This window comes from Nothoprocta perdicaria, unplaced genomic scaffold (genome assembly GCF_003342845.1).
Source record: "Nothoprocta perdicaria isolate Ctin4 unplaced genomic scaffold, notPer1 scaffold_212, whole genome shotgun sequence".
Classification (NCBI taxonomy): Eukaryota; Metazoa; Chordata; class Aves; order Tinamiformes; family Tinamidae; genus Nothoprocta; species Nothoprocta perdicaria.
The window spans coordinates 1,039,407-1,065,141 of NW_020455339.1; the positions used below are offsets into that span (position 1 = coordinate 1,039,407).

Here is a 25,735-nt window from a genome sequence, read left to right on the forward strand (position 1 = left end):
TACAGAGCTCAGAACGCAAGTCTGGCAAGTCCTAGTAATTCCCAGAAAGCAGTCAACACAGTTGAAAGCAGTTGAAACCACACTTCCTTATTCTCTACATGCTGGTCTACCTTGGTGTCTGTGACCAAGGGACAGCTATAAGCAGCAAGCAGGTTGGAGCTTGAGGCCCACAGAGTCTTTAGGCGTAGCACATGCAGCTTAAAGGCTGCCAAATTTTCTGTTTCACGCTTGGAGAGGAGGAGGTGCCCACTGTGCCCTCCCACAGAGATGGCGCGCATCTCCTCCCGGCACAGGCGGCAGTGACTCCGAGGTCGACACAGCTTCAGAGTGCTCCTCGTGCAGAGAGTTCTCACAACACAAGCCGTGGCGTGTTCGCGTCAAAGGGCGCCTCTGTTTCCTGGCGGCACGCGAGCAGAGGGAGGCAGGCAGTGCCAGTCGTGCCTGCAGCTCATGTTGGGCAGACATGGTCTGCAAAGGCAGAGAGGGAGGCCAGCTCTCTAGGATGCGGGCTACCAGATACCCATGACAGTGCAGCAGCTTTCAGTCACCAGAGTGAACATTTTACCTTTACCAGTTCAGCTAATTGCTTGTTGAGGAGTGACTTGAGCTTGCTTGCAATGTAAACTTGATGTTTACGATATACTAGGTCCTGAACATATAGTTCTGCAGTATCCTATGGAAGCATGGAGGAATTTCACACTGGATAGACTTTCTAAGCCCCTTCTAGAGATTGGTAGCTTCAGAATTAGAATCCACCAGGCAAACTAAAAAAGGAAAAAAAACTTAAAAAAAAAATACCAAAGGAAACCCCAAACATCAATACCAAGAATACAAAACCCAATCCTCTGAAGCCGCCTGGCTGTGTTTCGGCTTCGCTGCCGGCAGGTGGACTCTGAAAGGCCTTATAGAAGTGGTGCTTCCTGCGGAGGCGGCAGAAGAACAAAGCTCGTGGTGCTGCCTTTTCTCCTCCTTGCCCCACTCTGCTAAACCGTGGCCTCCAATTCCCCAACACCGCCCAGGGGAGCAAGATGAAGTGGAGGAGGATTGTTAGCTTTGCTCTCCTGCAGGCACTGCTCCCAATTACAGGTAAGGCTGGCTTTTATATTACAAGGAGCTATTCTAGAACTCTTTTGAGGTGAGGAACGCGCACAATGGTTCTGTTGGATTCCCCACCCTTCTGGTAGAAGGAGGGTATCCACGTGCGAAGCTTGACCATATCCGTCTCCCTCATTATGGCTAGTTATGCACTAGCTCAGGAACAGGGCTGCAGGACTCGTCCAACGTGAATCTTCCTTGCTCTGACGATGCCCTTTGGAGGCTGCGAGGAGGAAATGAGGGCAGCAGCAGTAGGTGACTGCCGGTGAGGCCTGGCTTTAGTTGTGTCGGAGCAAATATGGGTGAATAACAACTTGTAGCTACATGTGGTTCTCAGCCCCTACCCCCAAGAGCTTTCCTTGGGATTTAAATAGAAAAATTTGCTCCAGTGTTGAAAATGTAGTCACTTCCAGTAATGTGCCTAAGAGAGGCTTTTAATTTAGCTAGAGGAGTTACTTCTTAGTAGTATGCTAAGTAGTATATATTAGTAGTAATTATGCTTAATACCATGCTTAGTAGTGTGCTGGTTTGCATACCCAGCATAGGAAATACGGGAGAATATGTAAGGCTTGAATGCCTAAAATTCTGCCATTTGCCCCATTACCGTCATGCTTGTCTCCACTAGACACAGTTTAAAATGAAAAAAATGTTGCCTTTTTATATTTATTTCTTTTGATGTATACATTGGCTGCTCTTTGGCAGAAAGTAATGCAGCCTTAGTAGGCACAAATCTTTAAAAGGTCATTTTGGAAGAGAGAAATATTAATAGTTCATAGGAGCAAGAAGAGAAAAAAAAGTACAGAGAAGGCCTAGAGATAAACCTGAGTTTGGAGAAGTCTGTAACTATGAAAGACTAGTAGGCCATCATAGTGCATGTATTTAAAACAAAATTCACTGGAAGAGTTTCTTCCATAATGTGAGTAGAGAATATTCTTAAATACATATGCCATCCTTATACTGAAAATCTTTGGAGATTGTGGCAGACTTTTTGTTCAAGTTTTTGGAAATTAGAGAAAGAATTCACTGCCACTCGCTCTGTGGAACCACTTCTAGTAACCTGTGGACGTGCGCTCTCTGTGGTAAGTATGCATTCTTATATTTGTGTTACATTTATTAAGCCTATGTCCCTTTCTGATATCTAAGTGCATTGTGGACACTGTATGCAGAGGTGAAGACACCAGACATGAATAAACACGAGAATACTCTTTGTGCTGGGTCTATGAAAAAGGTTCTGAAATTTATAGGCCTTTAAGATTTCTCAAGAAAAGGTGATTTTGTTTCATATGCCTATATAGAAATTACTTAAAGTCACAATGTATCTGAAGAAATCTTTTCTCATTTTCTCCTTTTATTCTGTCCTAAGACATCAATATTTTGCTTAGTTCATTTGTACATTTTTAGCAAGAAAATTTTTATTGAAATGTAAAAAGATGTAATATGGTTTGCAAATGGCTAAAGCCAAGCAGTATAAGGTTCTTTCGTGAATAGTTCTTAGGGATATTCATGTTCACAAAGAACATATAGCCTCAAATTTTGAACAGATCACAGTTGACATGGATTTTGAGACTGTTGCCTAAGGATTTGCAAGGGAAAGCACGCTTGAGATAATATCTGTAGTTCTTCAAGAAGTAGTAGACATGAGCTTCAAAGTATTGGTGTAAAATAAAGATAGTACAATATGTATAGAGTCATTGTGATGTTACTGATGCAAGATACTGACACAGTAATAAAAGTGGGAGCTCAACACCATGTCCAAAGCTGAGGAGACCAAGCAGGTGAGTTTTTCAGTTCGGAGCTCTGAACAGAAGCAAAGATCTGCTGCTGCTGCCTGGGGCACTTTCAAGTCCTTTTAGAATGAATTAAGTTTTTCTTTTTTTTTTTCCAAAAACCCAATTTGAAGTAGATAGATGGGCAGTAAGCTGCATACCATCTTACAGTGAATTAATTCTACGTCACACTAATGCAATTTTGTGCTTTTTTGCTATCTAGTTAGCTTAAAGATGCTGCCAGGATTTGGACTGATGAATTCCTGATGACTTTCCTTTTGATCTTTTGAGTAATGAAGTAAATATGGCAGGCGTGAGAAACATTTTGTTTTCAAATAAGTAATTCTAGAGATGGACAACAGATTCTGATGAAGATTTTGAATTACTGGCAGCAGACCACAAATTTCAGACTGCTCAAACTTGACCTTTGAACAGTTAGAGAGATGCGTTTTTACCATATCCATGTATAGTCTTCTGTATTTTTATTTTATATCATATCCACATTTAGTACATGCCATATTTCTACATTTAGAAGTACACAAGAGTTGATTTGGAAGTTAGTCTGAGGTCACCCTATATCAATTCATATAAAAAGTGCATAAAAAGAAATATTGCAAATTCTGAGCAGATTACTTTGTTAATCATGTAAGTTGTTGATACATAAGAACAATTTTAAGAGACTGAAGGAATCCCAAACAAAATGGCAAAAAGTCGTTCCATATTTTACAGAGTTTTTCGTCTAAAGCGTGACAGGCTTCAATAGCACTAAAGCAGTTAACTGCAAGCAATGTTGTAGAATTGCTCCTAATTTCCATTTAAGGCTGTTGACATGATATTTTGATTTCTATATATATATTCTGTGATTCTGTGATTCTGTGTGATATATGATACATGCAAAACCACTCACAGTTATGTAAATACGCACACACATACAAGGGTGCAAGGGTTCCAAAAACGATCCTCTGTTTTGCAGTTCTTTACAGAATCACTTTTTTTCCAGACTCATGCGTTAAATAAAAGTGGGCCAAGTATTTTTGCCATCTCTGAGGAAAGCAGAACATATCTGCCTGGGATGGATTTGTGCGGGTCATTCTGACAATATTTTGCTGCTCTCCACAACTGTCTCCATTGGGCACCATGGCACTCGGGGAACCTTTGCCTGTAATTCAGTTCATAGTCAGGAATTCATTACATCCTTTCCTCAGAGCACGTATTAAACAGATATGCAAACTGTTGGATCCGTAAACTAAAAGTAGTTTACAGGGCTATCTAGGAAACTCAAGTCAACGTAAACTATTTCGGATACCATCTCCACTTCCACATCCCCCGTCTCTACCCTGTTTGAGCTGGATTTGTCTCGCGCGCCGGGAAAAGGCGCGGAAGGTAGAATTTCGTGTTGTTTTCTTTCCTTTTGGGCCTTTCTCTTCACAACGAATCATTAATAATTCATGAAAAAAACCCCTCTGAACCGGGCCATTTGCAATGGGAACAAAATCGGGACAACTGCAGGTTTCCTTTGAAAGGGGCCGTTTCTCGAACTCTTGCAGTGCTACGTTTGTTTCTCGAGGGCTTGTTGTGCAGAGTAAGTGCTTTCTATCTGAAACCTTCCCAGCCAAATTCCTGATGAGTGAAGTAACAGGTTAAGGATCGCATTCCTTCTTTTTTTCTTTTTTTTCCTTCATGCACACTGGAGGGGATCTATACATAACTGTCTTAAAATATATTTCTCTTTTATAAGTTTAGCCTTTTTAAATAAGACTATGTGGATAAAAAGTCAAAACGGAGAAAAAATATAGGAGATTCACTAGCAGCTTAAAAGAGATCAGAACTCGCTTTATTCATTCATTCTAGACATTCACGTAAGGAACACTTTTGACAGCCATTTTCTGTTATTCACACAAACCTGAATTGTGATTAGTGCCATGGGTAAGCCAGTTAACCTCTGTGTGTTTATAATCCTTGTTTTCCTAATGTCCTTTAAAAAAAAAGATTTACTTGCCCCATGCCATTGCAGACAAACATCGAATAATGCCCTCCTCCAACTAATTTTATATCTTTGAATATCTGTATTGTATGTAAAAAAGCAGCAGCTCCTTTGACAGAAAAAATACAGTATGTATTTTTAGAGTGGCATGAATGGAAGGTACAATGTAAAATTATTTCTGAAGCGTTTATCATGCTAAAGGTGTGCATGCATCTATGCATCTGTGCATCTGTGCATGTACACATTTGTGTAAGTTGTTGATTTTCATTGTTCTACTGCTGCGACTTCAGTCAACAGTTACATTAGAGTTTTGATTGATACTTCTTTTTATCACCAAGAAAACAGCTTATGCTGTTCCGCTGTATTGGAGAATTTGAAGTTTTACGGACTGCAATAATTCAATATTCAGAGACTGGTTCAGAATATTGTCCTGTCAATTAAATTCAGTTCTCCATCTTTAAAAATAAATAGTATTTGTATTTTAAAATATTATGATCCAAAGCAGATTTCTCTGGTAAGCAAAGGAGATGGTATTTTCATGCTGTCATATGCAACAGATTAATAATTTTATAAATAGCCTAGATAAATGTGCCTCCAAATGAGAAGCTGAGTTTGCAGTTCTTCCGTCTGCTCACTCAAATGCACAAATTTTGAGAAACAGTGGAAATGTCCAACCACAAACCGTGGCTAGGCCCATCTTTGCAAAAGACAGATGGACTTACGGATGTGTAATTCTTTCGCTCCTTTGACAATTTATCTATTAAAAATAGAAGTGAAAAATATCCATCTGCTAAACACCTAAGCTCTTGAGTGCTGGTGTCTATTCAAGTTCTGTTTATGTAGTAGAAGTTAGATTAATTTTTGAACCATATGTGTTGGAAATATTTGAATCCCTAACAGGTTTTCTAATATTACACCAACCTTTTGAAGCCTTTTATGTATTTTGCTCATGACACTTTGTTACAGAGTTGATTCAGTCTTAGAAATCAGAAATTGTGCAGTCAACTAGGATAGACAAAAATATACAAAATGAAAGGAAGAAAAAGAAATGAAAAGACTGGGAGTTTTTCATCTCTCCTTACTTTTGGTATGTGACAGTTTGTCAAACAGAGCTTCTGGCAAAGGGTTTTCTGAGCCAGATTAAATACCACGGAATATATAATCATAGGGAAATCTCCATCTATATCCGGATTCTTTCTCCAAATAAGAAATATTTGAATTTATTGCATTTTTAAACAAAGATAACATTTCACACACTGAATGCTCAGATAATATGAAAGTAAAATATGCTCCAAATGAGAATTGTATGGAAGTTGAGTAGGGAGAAAGGTGGAAATACTATCAACAAAGAAAACCATAAACCACAGCAGAATGCTCCTGAGTAGAGTAGATCAGGCGGTGGCAGTGCTATGAGTATTTACAGCTTTCTAAAATTCTCCCAGTATTTTATTTACTTAAACTTGAATCTCTTGTCTTAGTGAAAAACTTAACTGACAAAACAAATAAACTTTTCTGATCAAATTTTCTAGTTTGTCAAGGAAAATCTTACAAATGAAAATGCAAACCTGCACGGCTCCAGAAGCAAACAAAACAGAACAGCTGCACAACATGTCATCTATAATTATTTTTCAAGGCAGTTGCTAGTTTTGTGGGGTAATGGACCAGCTCACTCCAGGATGTTGCAGTGTTTGTGGCTGGCAAGTACTGAAAGTAGCTTCCTGGACAAAAAGTTTATCAAATATTTAGAAACAGAGAACATAGAGGGAGTGGCTTTCTTAACTCCTTCAAATTTTGAATCACAAAAACAAAGTTTAATAGAGCAGTGATTACTGAATAAAAGAAAGAACCCTGTGACCAGAAAATGCTTTTTTTTTTTTTTTCTGATTGCTTATTCAAATGTTCTATGAATTTCTTCCAGCTAGGAGCATCGGTGGTTTTATTCATTTAATCAGATATCATTTAATTTATCATTTAATCATTAATCATCATTGAATTTAGAATATCACTGTTACCCACATGACAAACAAACCTTATGTAAACAGAGCCAAAAGCCTGTATCAGAAATGCTTCCGAAATAGTGAATACATATGTGTGTATTCTCCATTCAGTCAAATTCCTCACGTTCCCTATATCTTCACAAAACAAGCTGAAGCTTCCAAAGAGGAAAAATTGAAAAATGCCTGGATATATTTGCCAGCCTAAATGCCTGCCCTATGGCTGAGGGCAAACCCTTGCACTTGCCCAAGTCCCACAAGCGCATGGAAGTTCTTTGTGCGGGTGTCTGTGTGGGACCAGGGTCTGAAGCGATTAGCTTGTGAATACTTTGCTTAGGAAAAAACAGTAGTTAGTATTATTCAATACAGAAACTCAAAAAATAGCATATAATTGTTGTTTCATCAATTTGAAACTTTTTTTTTGCAGTGTATCAACATCACATTTTAAATATTTTTTGCAAAACAGTTTCAGTGAGAGAGATCTACATCATAGTGTTAGATACTTAAAGTCTTAGTCATCAAATGTTGTTTCTTTATTACTTAGAAATAGATGAATGGTTTGAATGATAACTTTTAAAGGAATAAAGAAACTGGATTCCTGGACATCTTACAGCTCACAACCAATATAGCAGAATTTTAAATATCTGAGAAAAAAATTTTGCTTGTGAATCCTGGCATGCATCTAGAGCCGTATCATCACTAAGTACTGGACCATTTTTTTCATTAGCATATTGGCAAGTTTTCATGAGAAAAGTCAATGTCAAAACTATGGTAAGAAAAGTAATATTGGTCTCTATCCGCTGTATATTGGAGTTTACACTGCTGCTAGTGCAGTCTGCGCCCGTCACGTGAAATCAATTGCAATGCAAAATACTTACCAGCATTATCTGGGCTAATCTGTCACCATTTCTCTCTCCATGATGTGACTTTGACACTGTACTTTTTTGCTTTTATGTAGATAAGGTGATTTTGACAGGGCTTTGTACAAATACAAGAGTGAGTTTATAGTCTCGTGAGTTTTATAAAGAAACATATGAAGGAAGGGAGAATATGCACAGAGAGAGGAATATTATATAATTCATATCTTATTAAGAAAAAAACCTCTACCTAACCTAGAAACAGTTTCTGAGAAGTAAGCAAGCAAGTCTGTGAATTATTCACTCTGAATATAGTTTTCCTGTTTATAAAATCTTTTTTCTTTTGTTTCTTAGTTTCTTTTGCCATTTTTTTAATGTTATTTCAGTTCTTTAGGTTTCTTCCTAACAACTTTGCATTAATTTTCATTGTTCAGTTGCTAATTTACATTATTTTATGGATCATTAACTAATGGTACGGTGCATGACTGAGTTAGTGTACACAGGTGAACCCACTCTTCAAGCCTTAGTCATTCTAAACTGGAAAATTAGGAAATTTGTAATAAGAGATTTTTATATGGCAGTGGTGCTGTAAGCTATGAAATAATGTTAATAAGACCTTTTATTTTACTTTTAAAAAATATTTTATCTTCATACTTCTCAGGTAGTGCAAAAGATTTTGCTATCAATATTGATTCTACAATCTTCTATTGATTCATGGATTTGGAGAGTGATAAATTTAATGCAACCGAGATAATCCATGTGATGATTAAATTAATTTTGGAAGTTTAAACTAGCAACAAATTTGTCTTTACACTTGTTCATTACCTGCCTCATTTTTTCTCTTTGATTACCTATTACATGTTCTTCATTAGTAATAGGCTTCTGATCTTTTTGATTTCTCTCTGAAAATGTAAGCTTATCTGCATAACTTTTGCTGGTGAATAAAGTAGAATGATTACATCTTTGCATTTAGTAAGCTTAAAGAAAAATGGTGACATTAAATGAGAAACCCACCATTTCCAATAATAATATTGTGATTACCTTTTCCTGAAACAGAGGGACAGTAACATCTGAGATGGGTAATTTTAAACTTCTTGAAACTATTGGTCTTTTAAATGTAAAAGGGAGGATATGTTTAGAGTGACCACATCAGATGGGCCAGAGAAGACAAGCAGATTAATCAATTGATTTCAATCAATCTTGATTTCTAACTGGAAGTTAAATATTACTGCATTCGCGGTTATTTTAAAAATAAATATCTCATATATATACTATAAAAGTCTTCTGGAATTTAGCTTCTCCGAATAAATATCAAAAATGAAAATATTTTTAAATCTCAGGAAGATTAAGTTGTGCTTTCCGTAGGGCTCCGTCTCGCTTACACTTCCATTTTAGTAGGAAACTGATGGGCGTTTGGCATCTGTGTGAGCCCCGTGCTGCTCCGGAGCACAGTCCTGCAGGGACCCCTCGCCCTGCACGGGCGCAGAGCAGCACCCTGGGCCGTGCTGGCCCCCATGGGTGGCCCTGGGCCACCCACCCATTGCCCCGGAGCCACAGAATGCACTCGCTGGAGAGCACCAGTCCAAGCCACTGCACGGGGTCATTTGCTCTTCATTCACCCCTAACTTCGACAAGCGAACTCCACTTTCTGCATCAAGCCCAGTGAGGTTACTCGGAATGTGCTTTCCCTTTTCCCTTGCAATTACTGTAGAGTTTTACTAAGAACGGCACAAATACGTCAGTCTTTGTTCGCAAGGAGGAATTTGTGCGAGGCAACTGCCTCCCAGTCAATTAGCTAAGCTGACTTTAGTCTAAAAAAATTAACATCTCTGAAAGGTTGAAAACAACTACAGATAATCAAGAGTTCTGTTTTTCTAAAGACTTTTGCCTAAAAAATAATGAGATACTAGAAGTTATGCATATTGTGTTCAATACCTGCCTTTTTCTTTGCACTCGGATCATGGCTCTGAACATTCCTCCATGACTCCAAGATTAAAAATATTTAAAAAAATATATATTTCTCTCAAGAAGGAACACAGCTTTAATTTATCTTGTTTTGAACTTTTTTTACATTTCAGGTGCCTCTGCTATTAATGTGAACTAAGCAGAACTGGAATTTTCCCTCTCCTGTCTGTTCTTGCAGCTAAATTAATCTCTGCTCTTCTAACAACTTAGCTGTTATTTTACTACTCACCTCAAAACCCAGCAGTGCTATAATGCATTTCTTGCTGCTGTTAGGTATGTTAGGTATTCTAGGCAAGAAGCAACAGCCTATTTTCAGGCTTGGCAATTTTTATTTTTTTTACAACTCTCTTAAAGAAGTTACAGATATGAACCTTCAGCCCTATCTTACTGTAACATCTTTTCCAAGATGTTTTTATCTGATTTTATCTCCTCAGCTGCTAAGAAGTAGCTAACAGATTTGCCCCTTTCATTCTCGCTCTTTTTTTTTTTTTTTTTTTTTACATTTTGAACCAAATGTCTGTTTGTTAGAAATTATGGCTTTACTAGCCTGGATGTGAGGTTTAAAGTAGAGCTGAAAGAGAAGCAAAAGCCCCATCCTGTAAAAATTCTCAATTATTGGTTTTGTCTTTTGCTTTCTACTGGTAAGCCAGATCTCTCACACTAAGCAGAATGTGTGAGTAATTCATATGCTGTGTTTGGGAAGAGGGAAATCCAGATTCAAATCCTTACTCTGCCTGATTCAGACCAAGAACTTGAGTGGCAGCTGCTACGCTCTTCAAGAAAGACTAGTCGTAGCTTTGATCAAAAATTCTGATGCAAGTCAAGAAATGTTTTCTAATTAACATGTCATTGGAATTTGTCCTGGAATGTGGTTTTGATGAATGAGTGTTATATAGTTAAACCAATGTAATAATAATAGTAATAATAATAATAGTAATAGTAATAGTAATAATAATAATAATAATAATAATAATAATAATAATAATAATAATAATAATACGCCCTCAGTGCTAGTTTAGGTATCTCAGATACCCCTTGCAGGCTCTTTGCAGCCGGGCAGCGGAGCACATGCAGCTCTGCTCTGGAGAAGACGCACGGCTTTCATGCCTGTTCTGCAGAACTCCACGTGAAGGGTYGGAGCTGTGCAGTGCTGAGCGTTTCCCCACCCAGCCTGGCTAAAATTGTGGCTCTGACTCTAGAAGCAGCTGCATTTCAACATGACCTGGATCCCTAGGTGAACTCTGTGCACCAGAGACTGGCTGCAAAATGGGGCATAGTGCTGCAGCCAGTCTCTTGTGCACACATACATGAAAATTACATTAAGGTGAGTGTTGATAGCATAGGCTTAAATATGGATTATCCTGCCTGTTCTGAAACCAGTTAGCCAGGACTATAAGATTTAGGAGAAGGTTCTAGGCTACCAAATCTTAAGGGTACGTAGGGACCTAAGGGAGGCAGCAAAATGGAGCATGATCAGAATAGGCAATGTGAGACAGCCCAGCACATACACTGGCCTTTCTGGAAGAGAAGGATTACCTGAAGAGAGAAYGGGGCTTCAGGAGTTTAAAAAGATTTGGGCAAGCTGCCTTATCTCTAAGTATGTTGTTTATATGCTGTATGTGTAAAACAGAAGTAATTAATTTATGCCAAACTTTCCTTGTCTAATYAAGGGCATGTCTGTGTTTTAGCAAATGCCACTTGTGTAAACATACCTAAACCAGCTTTAAGTTATCTAGCTGATTTAAGGCAGCTCTGCAGTGGTATTAGCACAGGGTTTGGGTCAGGCCAACTGCCAGGGCATTTCCCCAACTGCTCAGCCACGTTTTTGCAGCCCACACTGAGATCTGGGCTGAAGGCAATACCTACCATCCGCTGGCTTAAAACCTATTTTAGCTGTGTTATGGTGAGCCTCTGCAGCCTCCGTGGTGAGCACGGTGTGTATAAAGGAGATTCCCTCTTCTTTGTCCTTGGCCGTAGTGGGGTCTTCGTGTCTTTTAAACTTTTAAGGTCATCCTATAATAAAAACAAAGCATTGTACAGCCTCTTTGGTAATTATAATATAACTCCCAGGAAAAAGAGCACTGTTAAGGAGCTATGTTATTTAGCTCTTACTTGTCAGTTTGCATGTACAGATGATTTTGTAAACTGCTTTTTTTTCCCAGCCCTCATTTATATACTGTCTTCTTCCTAATTCAATTCCTATTTTTATTTTGCTTAAAAAAACCCTGTTTAACTCTTAATTACCTTGTTTTGCTGTAGTTTTGAATACTAAGTATCTTACAGTGCTTTTTAATTTTATCTGATTATGAATGCTACTAAAGTACCAAGAAAAAATCATATTTTCAATGTATAGAAAAAGAAAATAGCGGCCGTGTCTAATTTGCTGGCACATTCACCCTTATTGCTTAAAGGGCAGCCTTGCTTGCTCTGGGAAAATGGCCAACCTCTCTCTCTGCCTCTCTTGAGAAGACTGACTTGCTATTACASGTTCACCAGAACTGATGGGAGACAGGAAAAGAAAAAACCTCGCCTGTTAGTCTTCCTGAAGCAGAGAGAAAAGTAATGTTCGGTGCAGACTGTGTGTTATCCCACACTTACAAAGCATCTGGAGATCCGGAGGCAGCCGTGCTGCAGAGGTGGCAAACGCTGCCCGTGCGGGACGGTGCCGGCCCGATGCGCTCCCGGTGCCGGTGCTGCTCGCCCCGCGCTGCCCTTCAGCCCGCCCGGCGCCTGCACTGGGGTCCCCCACAGATCTGACCCCGTATTTYAGCCGCCTTGTGCTCCCACGAGAACCCCTGTGCTGGGGCATGGTGATTGTACCAGCTGCATTCYGCCTTTAAGCTGATTAAAGCATATATTATCACAATGGAAATAGCTCTTGATATTTCACTAGGTGCTGAAGTTGGGCTCTCAGCTGTCTGTCTTCCTATAGCTCCATGCCTCTTCTCTCATAGCTAGCTCCTGGCTAGTGAGGACTTGCCCTGTGCATTAACTATTAAGCAGGCATCAAAGCAAGGGCTTCCCCTGGGGACTGGCTGCAGTTTATTTGCTCAATGTCTGCAGCCTCTTTCACCTCAGGCACGGAGCGGAGCACCTCAGTCTTGAGCTCCTGGGTTCTGGGAAATGAGCTTGCCTAAGGGAAGCTGCACTCAGCAAAGCTTTTGTTTGGGGTGTTTTGGCTTAGACAGGGAAATATCTGTAATGTGGCTTGGCAAATGCTCGGCGCATGGAGCACGTCTATTCTCTGTGTTGTGTGTGAGAGCTGAAGGCATGAGCTTGACTGAAACCCACTTGGATTTTCTTCCAAAGCTGTCATTCTGTGGGAGCTTTTCAGTCTCAGCGCCTTGAGCTGGAGGAGGGTGGGAAAAGCGTGAAATATTTTGAAATAGAGCCCTAGAGGCAAAAGGCAATTTAAATGAATTTACATACAACTTATCAAAACGTAGCCTCTTAAGATATCTCTATGTATGGCGTGTGTTAAAGCATACTAACATGCACGGAGTGAGAGAGTGGGTTTGCTTAGAGTGTGCTGAGGGGAGAGAGGAGGAAATAACAAACAGCGTGGGCTTCAGAGCCAGCAGCTATAAAATGGTAGCTGGACTCCTTTAGAGGGGGATCAGAAGAAAGATTCAAACTATTTGAATAGCAGCGTTTTTGAATAGATTTTTTGGGGGTAAAGGGGTAAAAAATGAATTCCTATTCAGGAGGAGCTCGCTGAGTTTATGGAATGGATTTTATCACGTGGCTGCACGCGGGAGCGAGAGGCTGTTTAGCTGCCACGAGGGTCTTCCTCAGTCCTTTGTCCTTATCTCCATTTGGGGGGCATGCAAGAATACACAGTGTCGTATCAGAAGCATGTTAAAAGCATATTTATGCTATGTGACTTCATGACTGGATACAGACACAAAGCTACTGACATTGTACAATACATTTATAGAGAGAGCAATACAAAAATGCATGCGTGTGCTTGTAAGCATTGCATTGCAAACTGCACTGTGCAAACAGATTGCATTCATCCATGCAATTTGGTGTGTTGGCATAAAAATGTAGTTTGATTCCTTTATATTTTTTTAATGAAGATTTAATAAGGAACAAAGGTGATCATCAGTAAGTGTTTTATAGTGTTACATGTGTGCATGTTAAAGTTGCAAAATCTGCTGACAATCTGTGCAGATTTTATCTGCTGAAGCACATTTTTTTTCTGGGAAAGTAGAATTCTGAAGTTATACATATATGCAGTGCATGGTGGGGAGAAGAATATTTTCTCAGCTGGTGTCAGAATAATGGAACATTTCTTTTTCAGCTTGRAATCACTATTTTAAAAGCAGTGAGCACGTGTTAGTGCCAGCAGCAACCCTTCTGTTTCTGTCCTACTTTGTTTCTCCARCTGGAGTAGCTGGATTCCATCTTTACGAGACAAGAGGTGCTGGAATGCTTTCTAGATATTAGCCTCCCCTTCGTGAAAAGCACAGCATGGTGTTGCACTGCTGGGCATCCCTAGGTGTTCCTCTGCGCACCCATGCACCTGCACAATGAGACCCACACACAAGTGTGCACATGTGGTGACTGGAAGGCCTCCAGTGCAAGTCACTCATTCCCAGGTGTTTCTCCCAGCTGACCTACTAAAATTATCCACCAGCCTCTGCTTGAAGTCATCTTTTGAATAAGCAAGACAAACTTCTTGCCTTTCATGAGCCATCTAGGTATCAGACTCATCTGCCCCAATTTCACATTCCAGTACAAAATTGCATTTTTAATATTTATTCTCTCATTTAGTTTACAAGTGCCTTATGCAACTTTTTTCAGGAGAAAGTCATGTAAACCCTATTCTTAGTCTTCTCTTTCATACATCTTATTTATTCATCTGTTCTTTTCCACCTACAAATCTAAGATCAGGGTGACTGATCAAGTGCCTTATCTATTCCATGTAAGTAGTATAGTTGAGATTAAACTGCTTTCCTTTAATATTTTAACGTGTTAGAACGATTTACAGGTCTTACCTAGGCCACAAGAGCTTTYTCTTGAGTAACGTGAATATTGGTATTATATAAATAAAATGTGTTATGCTGATTGATAACAGCCAATTTGTCTTGGTCTGTACATTACATTTTATACATTAACGCATTCTATACATTAACATAATAGATGAAAAACAAGTAAGATCAGAYGTAGTACAATTTTGTAAGGTATCAACTTTAAAAATTTTTTTTTTTGTGCTTGTCACATTATAGAATTAGATTATTGGAAGTTAAGGGGAAGCAAACTTCCCAACTTCAAAATATTGAATTTGTTGAACAACAAAAGTCTGATAAGAATAACATCTTTGATATTATTTTATAGAAATGTGTAATTTCCCTGTTGTAAGAAAGCTTTGAGAAAGAATAAACTTCTCTCAGGGTTTCTATATGGTCAGATATGTTTTATTATCCATGAAGGACAAATTGGGAAATACAAAGAATTAATGCAGCTTTCTTCAAACCTCAAAGTGGTGGAAGTAAGAAAGGAAGAACTAAATAATTGTTACTGAGGATATAATAATGATTTGACCTTACTCAACGGGGTTTTCTCAGTCAGTTGATATTCATATAATCCAGTGAAGTGCATTCAATAAAGTATGTATTTTAGATAAGAGGAATATGTGAAAGTAGGATTAGGTAAGCAATTCATTTCTTCCTCTAAAGCTGCACCTGGCCCTTCTTGTGATATTTCTATCCCTGTTCTCATGAAAGTAAGTTATTTTGGGTGGCTCCGTGTCTCGCACTCTCTAGAATCTAATGTTATATTTCAGTAGCAATTTATTTTTAATGGTGAAAATAATAAAGGAAAAATAACTAGATAGAACCACTGTTACTTCAGGGCAATTTATAACTGAGTGCAAAGAAAGGAAAAGTACAGATCTTTTAACTGGACTTGTGAGATATGTTTTTTTTTTTCTTTCTGAATTACTTTAACATAKAGGCTCTCTAAGCTTGGCCTTCTCTGAAGAGCTACATTAATTGCTGCTAAATTTAAAGAAAGGGCTTTCTGGCAACCTTCTTGCTTTGATTCTTCAAAWAATAATAACGAATCCCCTAATCACAGAACAATTAAGGTTGGAAGGGACCTTGGAGATCATCAAGTACAACCCCCTCCCCAGGCCCCCTGCACAAGCAGGGTCACCTGGAGCACAGGGTGGCATCCAGGTGACACCTGAAGATCTCCAGAGGAGTAGACTCCACAGCATCTCTGGGCAACCTGTCCAGGACTCTGTCACCCTCACAGTTAAGAAGTTTTACCTCAAATTTGGGCAGAATTTCCTGTGCTTCCATTTGTGGCCACTGCCTCTTGTCGTATCACTAGGACAACACTGATAAAAATTTGTCCCGTTCCTCTTGACTCTCTCCCTTAAGGTATCTATACACACTGAGATCACCTTCTGTTCTTTAGGTTGAACAGGCCCAGCTCTCTTAGCCCCACCTCACAGGGGAGATGCTCCAGGCCCCTCATCATCTTTGCAGTCCTGCATGGGACTCTCTGCAGTAGCTCCATGTCCCTCTTGCACTGGGGATCCCAGAACTGGGTGCCGTACTCTATATGTGGCCTCACCAGGGCTCGGTAGCCCTGATGAAAGAAATGAGTGTGGGGATAACACGAACTCACAGAAAAACAAGAGGAAACAGAGGCCTCTGCACTGTTGTTTAATGGGTGAGATGTTGCCTTTCTGCCCAGCACGGGGCCTCAGCAGCCAGTTGAGGGAATCTTGTAGCTGGTGTGTGAAAGCAGTATCACTAGTCAGCTACACCAGTCTTTTGACTATTACTAGCTTCTCAACAATTATCAGCATTGCAATATGGAAGGAAAATACCCTAAAAACCTCTGTGCAGATGGATGCTGTTGTGAATGAAAAGAGAAAGGAGCCACTTTGCAAAATCAGTCAAGCTGTGCTGAAAAAGCAGCTTTTGGATAGTTTATATTAGAGTGTGTCTAAACACATTTTGGTCTTGCAGTGTAGACAGGACTGTGAATTGTGTCTTAACCCTGTCCCTGAATTATGTGATAGCCTTTGATTTTTGTTGGGCTGTAACATGATTTGGGAATGTGGCTTGACACCTTCTACACTGCAGAATAAACTGTGTTCCTGGCAGGGCCTAGCAATTATCATCCCATAAGTATCTTCTCCTCTCCCAATGTACATTCCTTTATTAATATTATTTATGCAGTTAATCAATGATTCCTTTCAATTTATTCATTTCAGTGAGTCACTTGCAACTAATCACATTATTTTCATTAATTTAATGACTTCTTAGAAATTTGCAGTACTTCAAAGGCATGGTTAGRTTGTCCTAGTACTCTTCTATATTAGTCTGTTCCTGTGATTCCTATTGCAGTGAGTCAAATGAAGGCACAAGATGGTTAAATGCCTTCAGAAAGTCTCTGGCAAAGCCAGACGYAGAGCTGCCAATTGCTTTAGCTATTAGTTGTGTTACATCTTAAAGTCTGAATTCACAATGGACTAATAGAATGGAAGACTGGGTTAGAACTGGTGAGAATCCATTTATTCAAAGTGTATTTCAGCACTCTTGACCATGAATTTTCAGCTACAGTAGTGAGAAGTTGGTTATTGTTGTTGTGAACAAAACCGGTGAGGTAAATAGAAATCAATGCTGAGATAAGATAATAAGTGTTTCAGGACAACCTCTTGCAGCAAGAATAAAAAGGACTAGAAGATAAATGTGGTGCTGAAGCATGAGTAGATGAATTGTAAGACACTCTAACGTATCTTTATAATCACACACACACAAAAAATCATCAGACAAAACAAAATCTGACTGGCTGACAGAAAATAAATACTGTATGCAGCATGCACAGGACCATAAGCTATGTGTAAGTGGGATGAAATGAGATATAACTCAGGATAAGAAGGAACATCTATGAACACAAGAAGGTCTCTCAACAGTAATGATTTAATTTAATATTTGCTAGTAATTGAAATGATTTACGTTAAGAGTAAAACTTCAAAACTCAAGGAAGGTTTTAGGAGTTCATTTTGCAGAACCTTGAAAGGAATAGTCCCTTTGGAAATGCCAAGCATTCTCTTGTTAAGCATATCTTCCTGCATCAGTTGATYAAAGAAAAAGATAAATGAGAGAAAGCAAGAGAAGGGAAAAAAGGTAGATTGAGAAGATGGGAAAGATAACAGTACATAGAAAAGAACATGGTAACTTGAAGAGAAGAAAGTTACTGAAAGAGGAAGATGGAGGAGGATGGAGAATGTGTACAAACGTGTGGCAAAGATCATCCCTGGAACTTTAGTTTTGGCTATTTCAATAGAAGAGAGCTAGTAAAATTCCAAGCAGTGAAAGTTCACTTCAACATTTGAGAGTAGATTAGTGCAAGTGTTTGAAATTATGTCTTTGCAAACCTTGGAATAAGTTTAGCAGTGCTATAGAGAGCTTGGTTAAGACCCATTCAGTACTTCATAATAAGATGTTGAGGATACTAAATGACACTAAATATAATGAAAATATATTACACCATAAAAAAAAAAAAATAAAAATAAACAGCAAGAATGTAGCTAAGTAAGATCCAGAAATTTTGATTACCTTGCTGTTATCTTAGACACCTGATACTGTTTTTTTGCCAATGGCAGCCTACTGAGCTAGATGGCCCGTTGATCTGACCTGGGGTGCATGCAGCATGACCTGGGGTAAGAGCAAGAGAAGTAGTAAAATGGTTTAGTATATAGAAGAGTTCAAGTGTAAAAAAACATGGATAAAAGCAGTAAATGAGGTTCGTCAGTGAGCATCTAGGTTAAGACTGGGAAGAGCAAGACCTATCTGATATCAGATACAAAACTGGATATTAGAAGAATAGTATCTTTTTATGATACTGTATGGGTTGCTAAACACTAAAGATGAGTGGCAAACTGCAACACTAACACAGCAATATTTCCTTTAAGCAAACGATTAGTTCAGGTGTTGGCTTTTCCTTGAAAAAGCCAGACATCAACAGCTGACATGGGAACAGGGTCAAGATGAAAACAGCCGCCCTATCCTGTGTGTGTTCTCAGGGYGAAAAATAACAGATGGGTGTCATGCTGCCAGAAGGGAACTCCRTGTTGACTCCGGGTTTCTGTTTCTCTCCTGGAAAGGCAATACTGCAAATGCTCTATTAAAGCAAAGACTTTAGAGGAAGCAAGGGAAATGCATCAATTCACCTTCTTGATTTAGTTCCCATTTCTTGCAGTATTTTAGCAGAAAGGAACATTTTCTTTTTGTCCGAAGCAGAATGCAGGTGCCAAACAATAATAGTTGGAGTTCGTAGGGGGCTGTTATGAGACTGAATAGCGTGTCTGCATCAACCCGTATGTGCTGGAGTGACCGTTCAGCAAGCCTTGCTACTAGTATTCACCAGAATGGCTGGAATCTGTAAAGGAAAAAGTATGTAAATTTAAAAGAGCAGGGGTTTCCGAGGTGCTGAAAAGTGAGGAGAGTAGGAGGCAGAGGAGCTACCTTAAGTTTTCTCCAAGCACACAGGCTAAAAATGTTTAAATGTCTTGTTCATTAGAATTGCACAGCTAAGTTCATGGCAAGAACCAGAGGGGCTTTCAAGAAGGTTCTGAGTGGGCGTAGAAAATGAAAATATGGTAAGACCACAGTCTTCAAGTTCATAGAGTGAATAAATTCAGTAATGTCATGGGGTCTGAAGTCATGATTTTCTTTTTTTTTTTTTTTTAAACAGGGAAAACCACAGTGCCCCTCATGCTGCTGGGTGTCATGTGAAGCCTTCACTTTCCTTTTTCTTTTGCAGTGTGGTTGGCCCCATGACTGCCAACAATTTGCCATGTGACCTTCAGCCAGCCACTAGACTTTTCTGTGCCTGCTCCCCTTACCAACCTTTGTCTCTTGTTTGTTTAGATTTTAATCGCATCTACACTGACACACCTATACACCCTCATCGGCTACAGAAATTAATGGGCTACTTACTTAAGATTAAACAGAAACACAAGTCTGCAGGATTAAGGTGCATGCAGTCTTTGGGGACAGTTGCTATATTTAAGCATATATACCTGTAACACCTAGAACAGGACCAGCCAAGTCATCTGAGTCCCTCAAGGTTATTTAACAATTTATTAGTCATGAAAAATAAATTAGGAAAACACTACTAATTAATTGGCTGTTATGATTTATGGGCCCTAGACACTTGGTCAAAACAGAGCCCCTGTGGTTAATGGGGAGGTTACCATCTCACGTGAACAGGGTGCCTTCTCTGGAACAGGCTGCCCAGGGAGGCTGTGGAGYCTCCTTCTCTGGASATCTTCCAAACCCACCTGGATGCCGCCCTGTGCCCCGTGCTCTGGGTGTCCCTGCTGGAGCGGGAAGGTTGGACTAGATCTCTAGGRGTCCCTTCCAACCTTGAATATTCTGTGATTCTGTGCTTCTGTGAAGGGAAGACAAGCACCTCTCTCACATGCCAGGATAAGCCGCAGAGCTCAGCATATTTTATTCTGTTTTTCAAAACTGTTCTTGCCAAAGACAGCGGCGCTTTCGTGCTAGAGCGTCTCGGAAGCCAAGCCCCTTCCKCTGGTGCCTGGTTTAGGGCCAGGAAGGCGTTTCAGCGCTAGGGATGACTGACCCTTTTGTTTTCGAGATTCTCTGAAACGCACAGGTTTCAGGCTGCTTTCCCCTCAACTCAGCAGAAAATGTTAGTGCTACCGATGCCTGGCAGAACAATGGGTGACAAACTGCCTTGTCATTTCAATCAAAGCCACCCACACTTGTCATTTGATTTATCCAGGGTTAAACCGTTTATTACACGCCAGCTTGGGCTGCCCRGGGTGGCTGTTTTTCTTAATCTCTTGTCATAACTGTTGTAGGTCGGAGGCGGGAATGAAAGCACCTGCTGGCTCGAGTGACAGCTTTATTCTAGGAGCTGAGGATGCGGCTGAGGAAAAAGAAATGGGGACATGAATTACTGGCTTTACAACTCAGTGGGACTGTGCATTTTGTAGAAATAAGTGTTTAAAAAGAAATTATGCAGCAGTTTTCATCTCTTCCTACTTCCTACAGGCCTTTCTTCTTGTTTTGTTTTTTTGTTCCTTTTGTTTACATCATCTACACAAAACTACCTTGGTTTTGTTAAGAAGCTTCGATGTTTTAATTGGAATGTATTCAAGGAAACTCACTACCAATTCTTGTTCCAATGTTTGTTTAGAGATGCAAATATATGAGAAGACAATACATGACCCATCTCGCATTGTAACAGCACACCTCCAGATGCTTTTGGTTTCTTACTYTGTCAGGTTCCTTTTCTGTAAACTAACTGCTTCTTGATTGTACTTCTTTTTTGTCTTGTTTCTGTCCTGTGAGGGTAATACTCTTTAATGACTTAGGTGTTGGATAGAGGGACCCTTGGTTTGAGCCTGATATGGACAGGCTGGTGAGTTGGGCAGAGAGGAACCTCATGAGGTTCAGTGAGGACAAGTGCAGGGTCCTGCACCTGGGGAGGAATAACCCCAGGCATCAGTACAGATTAGGGGTTGACCTGCTGGAGAGCACCTCCACGGAGAGGGACCTGGGAGTCCTGGTTGACACCAAGTTAACCATGAGTCAGCAGTGTGCCCTCATGGCCAAGAAGGCCAATGGGATCCTGGCTGCATCAGGAGGAGTGTTGCCAGCAGGTCAAGGGAGGTGATTCTGCCCCTCTACTCAGCTCTGGTGAGGCCGCACCTGGAGTACTGTGTTCAATTCTGGGCTCCCCAGTATAAGAGGGACGTGGAGCTTCTCGAGAGGGTCCAGAGAAGGGCAACCAGGATGATTAAGGGAATGGAACATCTCTCGTATGAAGAGAGGCTGAGTGAGCTGGGCCTGTTTTCTCTGGAGAAGAGAAGGCTCAGAGGGGATCTGATTAACATGTATAAGTTCAGGAAGGGAGAATGCGGGGAGAAAGGGGACAAGCTGTTCTCACTGGTGGCCAGCGATAGGACGAGGGGTAATGGCCACAAGCTGGAGCAAAGAAGTTCGTCTCCAGGTGAGGAGGAACTTCTTTACTGTTAGGGTGACAGAGCAGTGGAACAGGCTGCCCAGGGAGGTTGTGGAGTCTCCTACTCTGGAGGTCTTCAAAACCCGCCTGGATGCCACCCTGTGCCACATGCTCTAGGTGTGCCTGCTTGAGCAGGAAGGTTGGACTAGATGATCTGTAGAGGTCCCTTCCAACCTTAAATATTCTGTGATTTTGTGATTCTGTGATATGACGGTGCAGGATGACCTTAGGCAAGTTGCTTTGCCTCCTGCTTATCATACAGCTAAGTGAAAATAAAGAAAAAAAAATAGAAAAAAAGAAAAGCTTCTTTAAGTACAGTGATATTTGAAKATTAAAAATAGCTATATTAATGCCTCCATCCATTTACACAATTTGCTTGCAGAATGTAGTTTAGGATTTTCCTAAACAAGCAACTCTCAAAAGCTGAGTGTGTATATAAAGGCAAGATCATTCTAGGTATGTGATGTTCTGTGTCCAAACATCTGCTCTTAGACTCTRTTACAAAGAATATCACCTGGATGCAGTTTTGGGCTGACCCACTATGACAAAACTTTATATAAAAGACCAAGAAAACATCAGCCATGTCCATATCAGACTATTTCAGAGAAAGAATGAAACATCTCTCTTCATAAAAGTAATACACGTCACCTTTAGTGCCCATGCATGACAGAATGTAGTGCAGACCAAAAATGAAGGAATCAGATAACAGCGTTAATCAGGGATTTGAAGTAGAAAGCACAGCTATACAAATAGCACAACTGTGGATCCTGAGCAGCTGAAGAAAAAAAAGGAGTAATTGGATTTTTTTCCAGTCACTGAAAATAAAATGACAGTATTGGAATTATTTTGAATAAGTACTCTACAGTAGACTTTTCTGATCAGAAAACTGAGATAAAACATTAGACCTTTGATTGAATTGTCACAGTATGTACATGAGCAAGAGCTTAGTATACTAAGCATGTATTACTTATAACAAATACTTAAATTCTCACAAAACTGCCATTATTCATTGCTGTTGGATAACTTCTGATGATTCAAATGTCTTAAGCAACCCCATTATCCAGTCTTTAAAAGAGTATACTCTTTTACGGAATGTTTCTTATTTTCTCCTAGTTTGACCAACAACCCCATATAATCAAAGAAGCATTTAAGGTGTGATATCTCAGCATGCAGCACACTAAAATTAAATGTATTCTAGTATTGTAGAAGTTTTCCCAAAAGGATATATGAGCTGCTGTTGGCTTTGACATTTGCTGTTGACATTTGATGGCTTGTGGAAGAGTCTATGGAAGAACTGAGTAACTCCAAAAGGTTTTTAGTTTTCTCTTTCTCTTTTGCTGTCCTCTTCCTCCTTCAATACAATGGTATCATTGGCACTGATATGTGCCTTATATAGTAGTCTTTGAAGTATAAAGTCATAAATTGTACAGACTGATGCAAGTGAAAATAATTTCATAGTTTGAAAGACGTTTCTCCAAGTCTGAGTTGGATATCAGTTTTCAGAGGTCCATTTCAGAGCCTTCCGTCAATGTGTCTAAGTCACATTAACAGCAAATACATGAGGGAACAAAATTGAGTTTTGCAGTTGTTCCCTTGTCCTGTTAGAAAGAAATAGGCAGCATAAAACATGGAAGTAGGGATAGTTCTGAGATTGAATGGACATGACCAGACAAATATTAAATTATTTATAAGGTAGTGACAAATTAATCTTTTGGCTTGATGGTGAAAAGGGCATGGACTTGGAACTCCCTTTGAGATCAGTAAGAGTGGTAGGACTCTGTTTATGGCTCAGCCACAGGCCTTCTGTGGTTAGGTGGGACRATTTGGTCACTCCCATATCATTTTGAGTTTGAGTGTAGTTTATTATCAGATGACATAAAATTGAACAGTTTTCCTGTAAGATGTATGTCAAGGTGGGGGCAGAGGGGAGGGTGAAAAGAAGGGGAGGAGGGCATGAGGCAAATATTCTGTAAGAGGTTAAACTGCTTGGAGAGGCAGCCAAGATGGGAACAAAAAGGAAAGCATCAGTAGTGGATCAGAGGATAAGCAGCAAAGCACAAGATTAAGGGGGAGAACTGGCCCAGTAACTTGCTTTYATATCATCTTCTTCATGTCAAAAATGATCCTGGGAAGCCAAGCTGTGATTCAGAGAAAAAATACAATTCAAACACTGCTTTGATCGTGACCTCCAAGGCAATGGTAGAAAAGCCATTCCCAAACTTTTGCTTACAGAGTTACAAAATCCAAAAAAACATATGGAGTCATCAAGTAAAGACTGTTCTGGATCAATCTCACACAGCTTTAAGCTGTGGGAAGGGTATCTCTCATTTCAGGTAACTACATAGGTTTGCATAAACATCTGTGTTGTCCATTGGAATTGTCCATACCAGACCTCCTTTTCAACATTTTTTATCCTTTTCAACATTTTTTATCCTCAAATATTTCAGCTTCTTATACATTAGTCAACTGTCATTACTTTTTAACTCCTTTACCAACCAACCAGCTGAAATTGGGTATTGAACCACTATAGGGTTGGTTCTCCATATGACAGAAAAATACTGAACAGGCTGCTAATACTTCAGCAATAGGAAGAAAACTGATCAGACGGTTACACATCTGTTTATGTTTTGTTTGAGAGGACTAAACCATTTTGGGGTCAATTCTACAGGAAGTACTTAATAAAGAGGAACGTTTAAAGACTGATTACAACAGAATAACCAAACCAATTAGTTGGTAATTGGTTATTGCTTATCTTCATATAGAAATGTATGGCAAATTTATCTAGATTTATCTAGATCTCTGTTTTAAGATGTGCCTATCAGGCACATTAGCAGAGGGGAGAGATCAGTATGTTGCTTGTGTGCACTATCATCCAAACTATCAGGGAGTGAAGCCTCGTAAAGGTAAATGAGATTCTAGGATATATGAAAAGCTGTATATGTCATATACTGGAATAGTATTTACACTGCTGCATAAAACACTGGTAAGACCAAATGTTGGAATTTGTTTTAATCACTCAGATAGAAAAAGAAATAATTCAAGGGGAGCAGGTATGGGAAATAGCTACTAGAGGGATGAGGAGAAAGKAGATCCAATTGTGCAGAAAGAAACTAAAATGCATTGGCTTTTTTTGGCCTCTAGTGAAAGGCTTCTCTTCCTAATGCAATAAATGTGTTCATAAAAACAGAAGAGAGAAGTGAGGGTGTTTCCAAGCACCTTTTTTTCCCTGGTAACATTGACATTTTAAAGCTTTGTACCTCTGTTCAAACCCTGTGCCACCCCTTGCCTGCAGGCAGCATGAGCAGCCGCGGGACCAAGACCCTGCAGCAACTGAACGGCAAGGCCAGCAATGGACAACTTGTGGAGTCAGAGGGAGCAGGAACAGTAACTTACTAAGATGACATTGCCACGCAATAGAAAATATGAGGAACTGTGCTTTTAATTTAAGCTGAACAAGAATGTTGGAGCAAACCAAGTYAGTGTAAAAGGTGTATTTTTTTTTCATTCAGAATGGAAATCAGAAGCCCTTTCCTATTGCTCAGAGTGCTCAAGCGCTGTGACAGCCTTCCAGTAGGATGTCTGGGCGTAAACTGTAACCGTGCTCTAAATAGTCTCAAAAATGGCACTGTGTTTGTGCAGCTTGGGGATAGGATGAGAGGAAGTTGCTTTTGACTCACATTTGTGGTAACTCATCCAAACAGCCCCATTTTTGTGTCCTACTCAGTGTTTCCCCTAATGATTATGTCTGGCCACATGAAGTATTCATTTACTTTTAATGTGTTTTAATGTACACAGAAAAGAACTCTTTAGTGGTATCAAGCAAGCATGGATGCAGGAAACATTGAAGTATCATTAATACATGTAGTGTGGATCCTAGTCCTTGAGCATGTCCTTGACTTAAGGGGGAGTGGGACTAGACCCCTGGTAAAAAGGCACCTGCATGAACTTTCTGCTGTTTCTTTTTGGTGGTAGAAGTGTAATAAATTTGCTGAAAAACCCATCTCTTGGAAAGAAAGTGATASCTGAAAGGTAGTTGTCTCAGCTTTGTGTCCA

The 25,735-nt window shown here is 39.8% G+C and overlaps 1 protein-coding gene across 1 annotated transcript in view; it reads left to right on the forward strand.

Moving 5' to 3' along the window:
- Window positions 1–505: 505 nt before the first annotated feature.
- Window positions 506–25,735, forward strand: part of CD247 (CD247 molecule) — a 57,188-nt gene continuing 31,958 nt past the window's right edge. Inside the window, exon 1 of the mRNA XM_026038554.1 lies at window positions 506–1,086. Coding sequence (XP_025894339.1) covers window positions 1,029–1,086 — 58 coding nt within the window. The 5' untranslated portion in view covers window positions 506–1,028. The remainder of the gene's footprint in view (window positions 1,087–25,735) is intronic.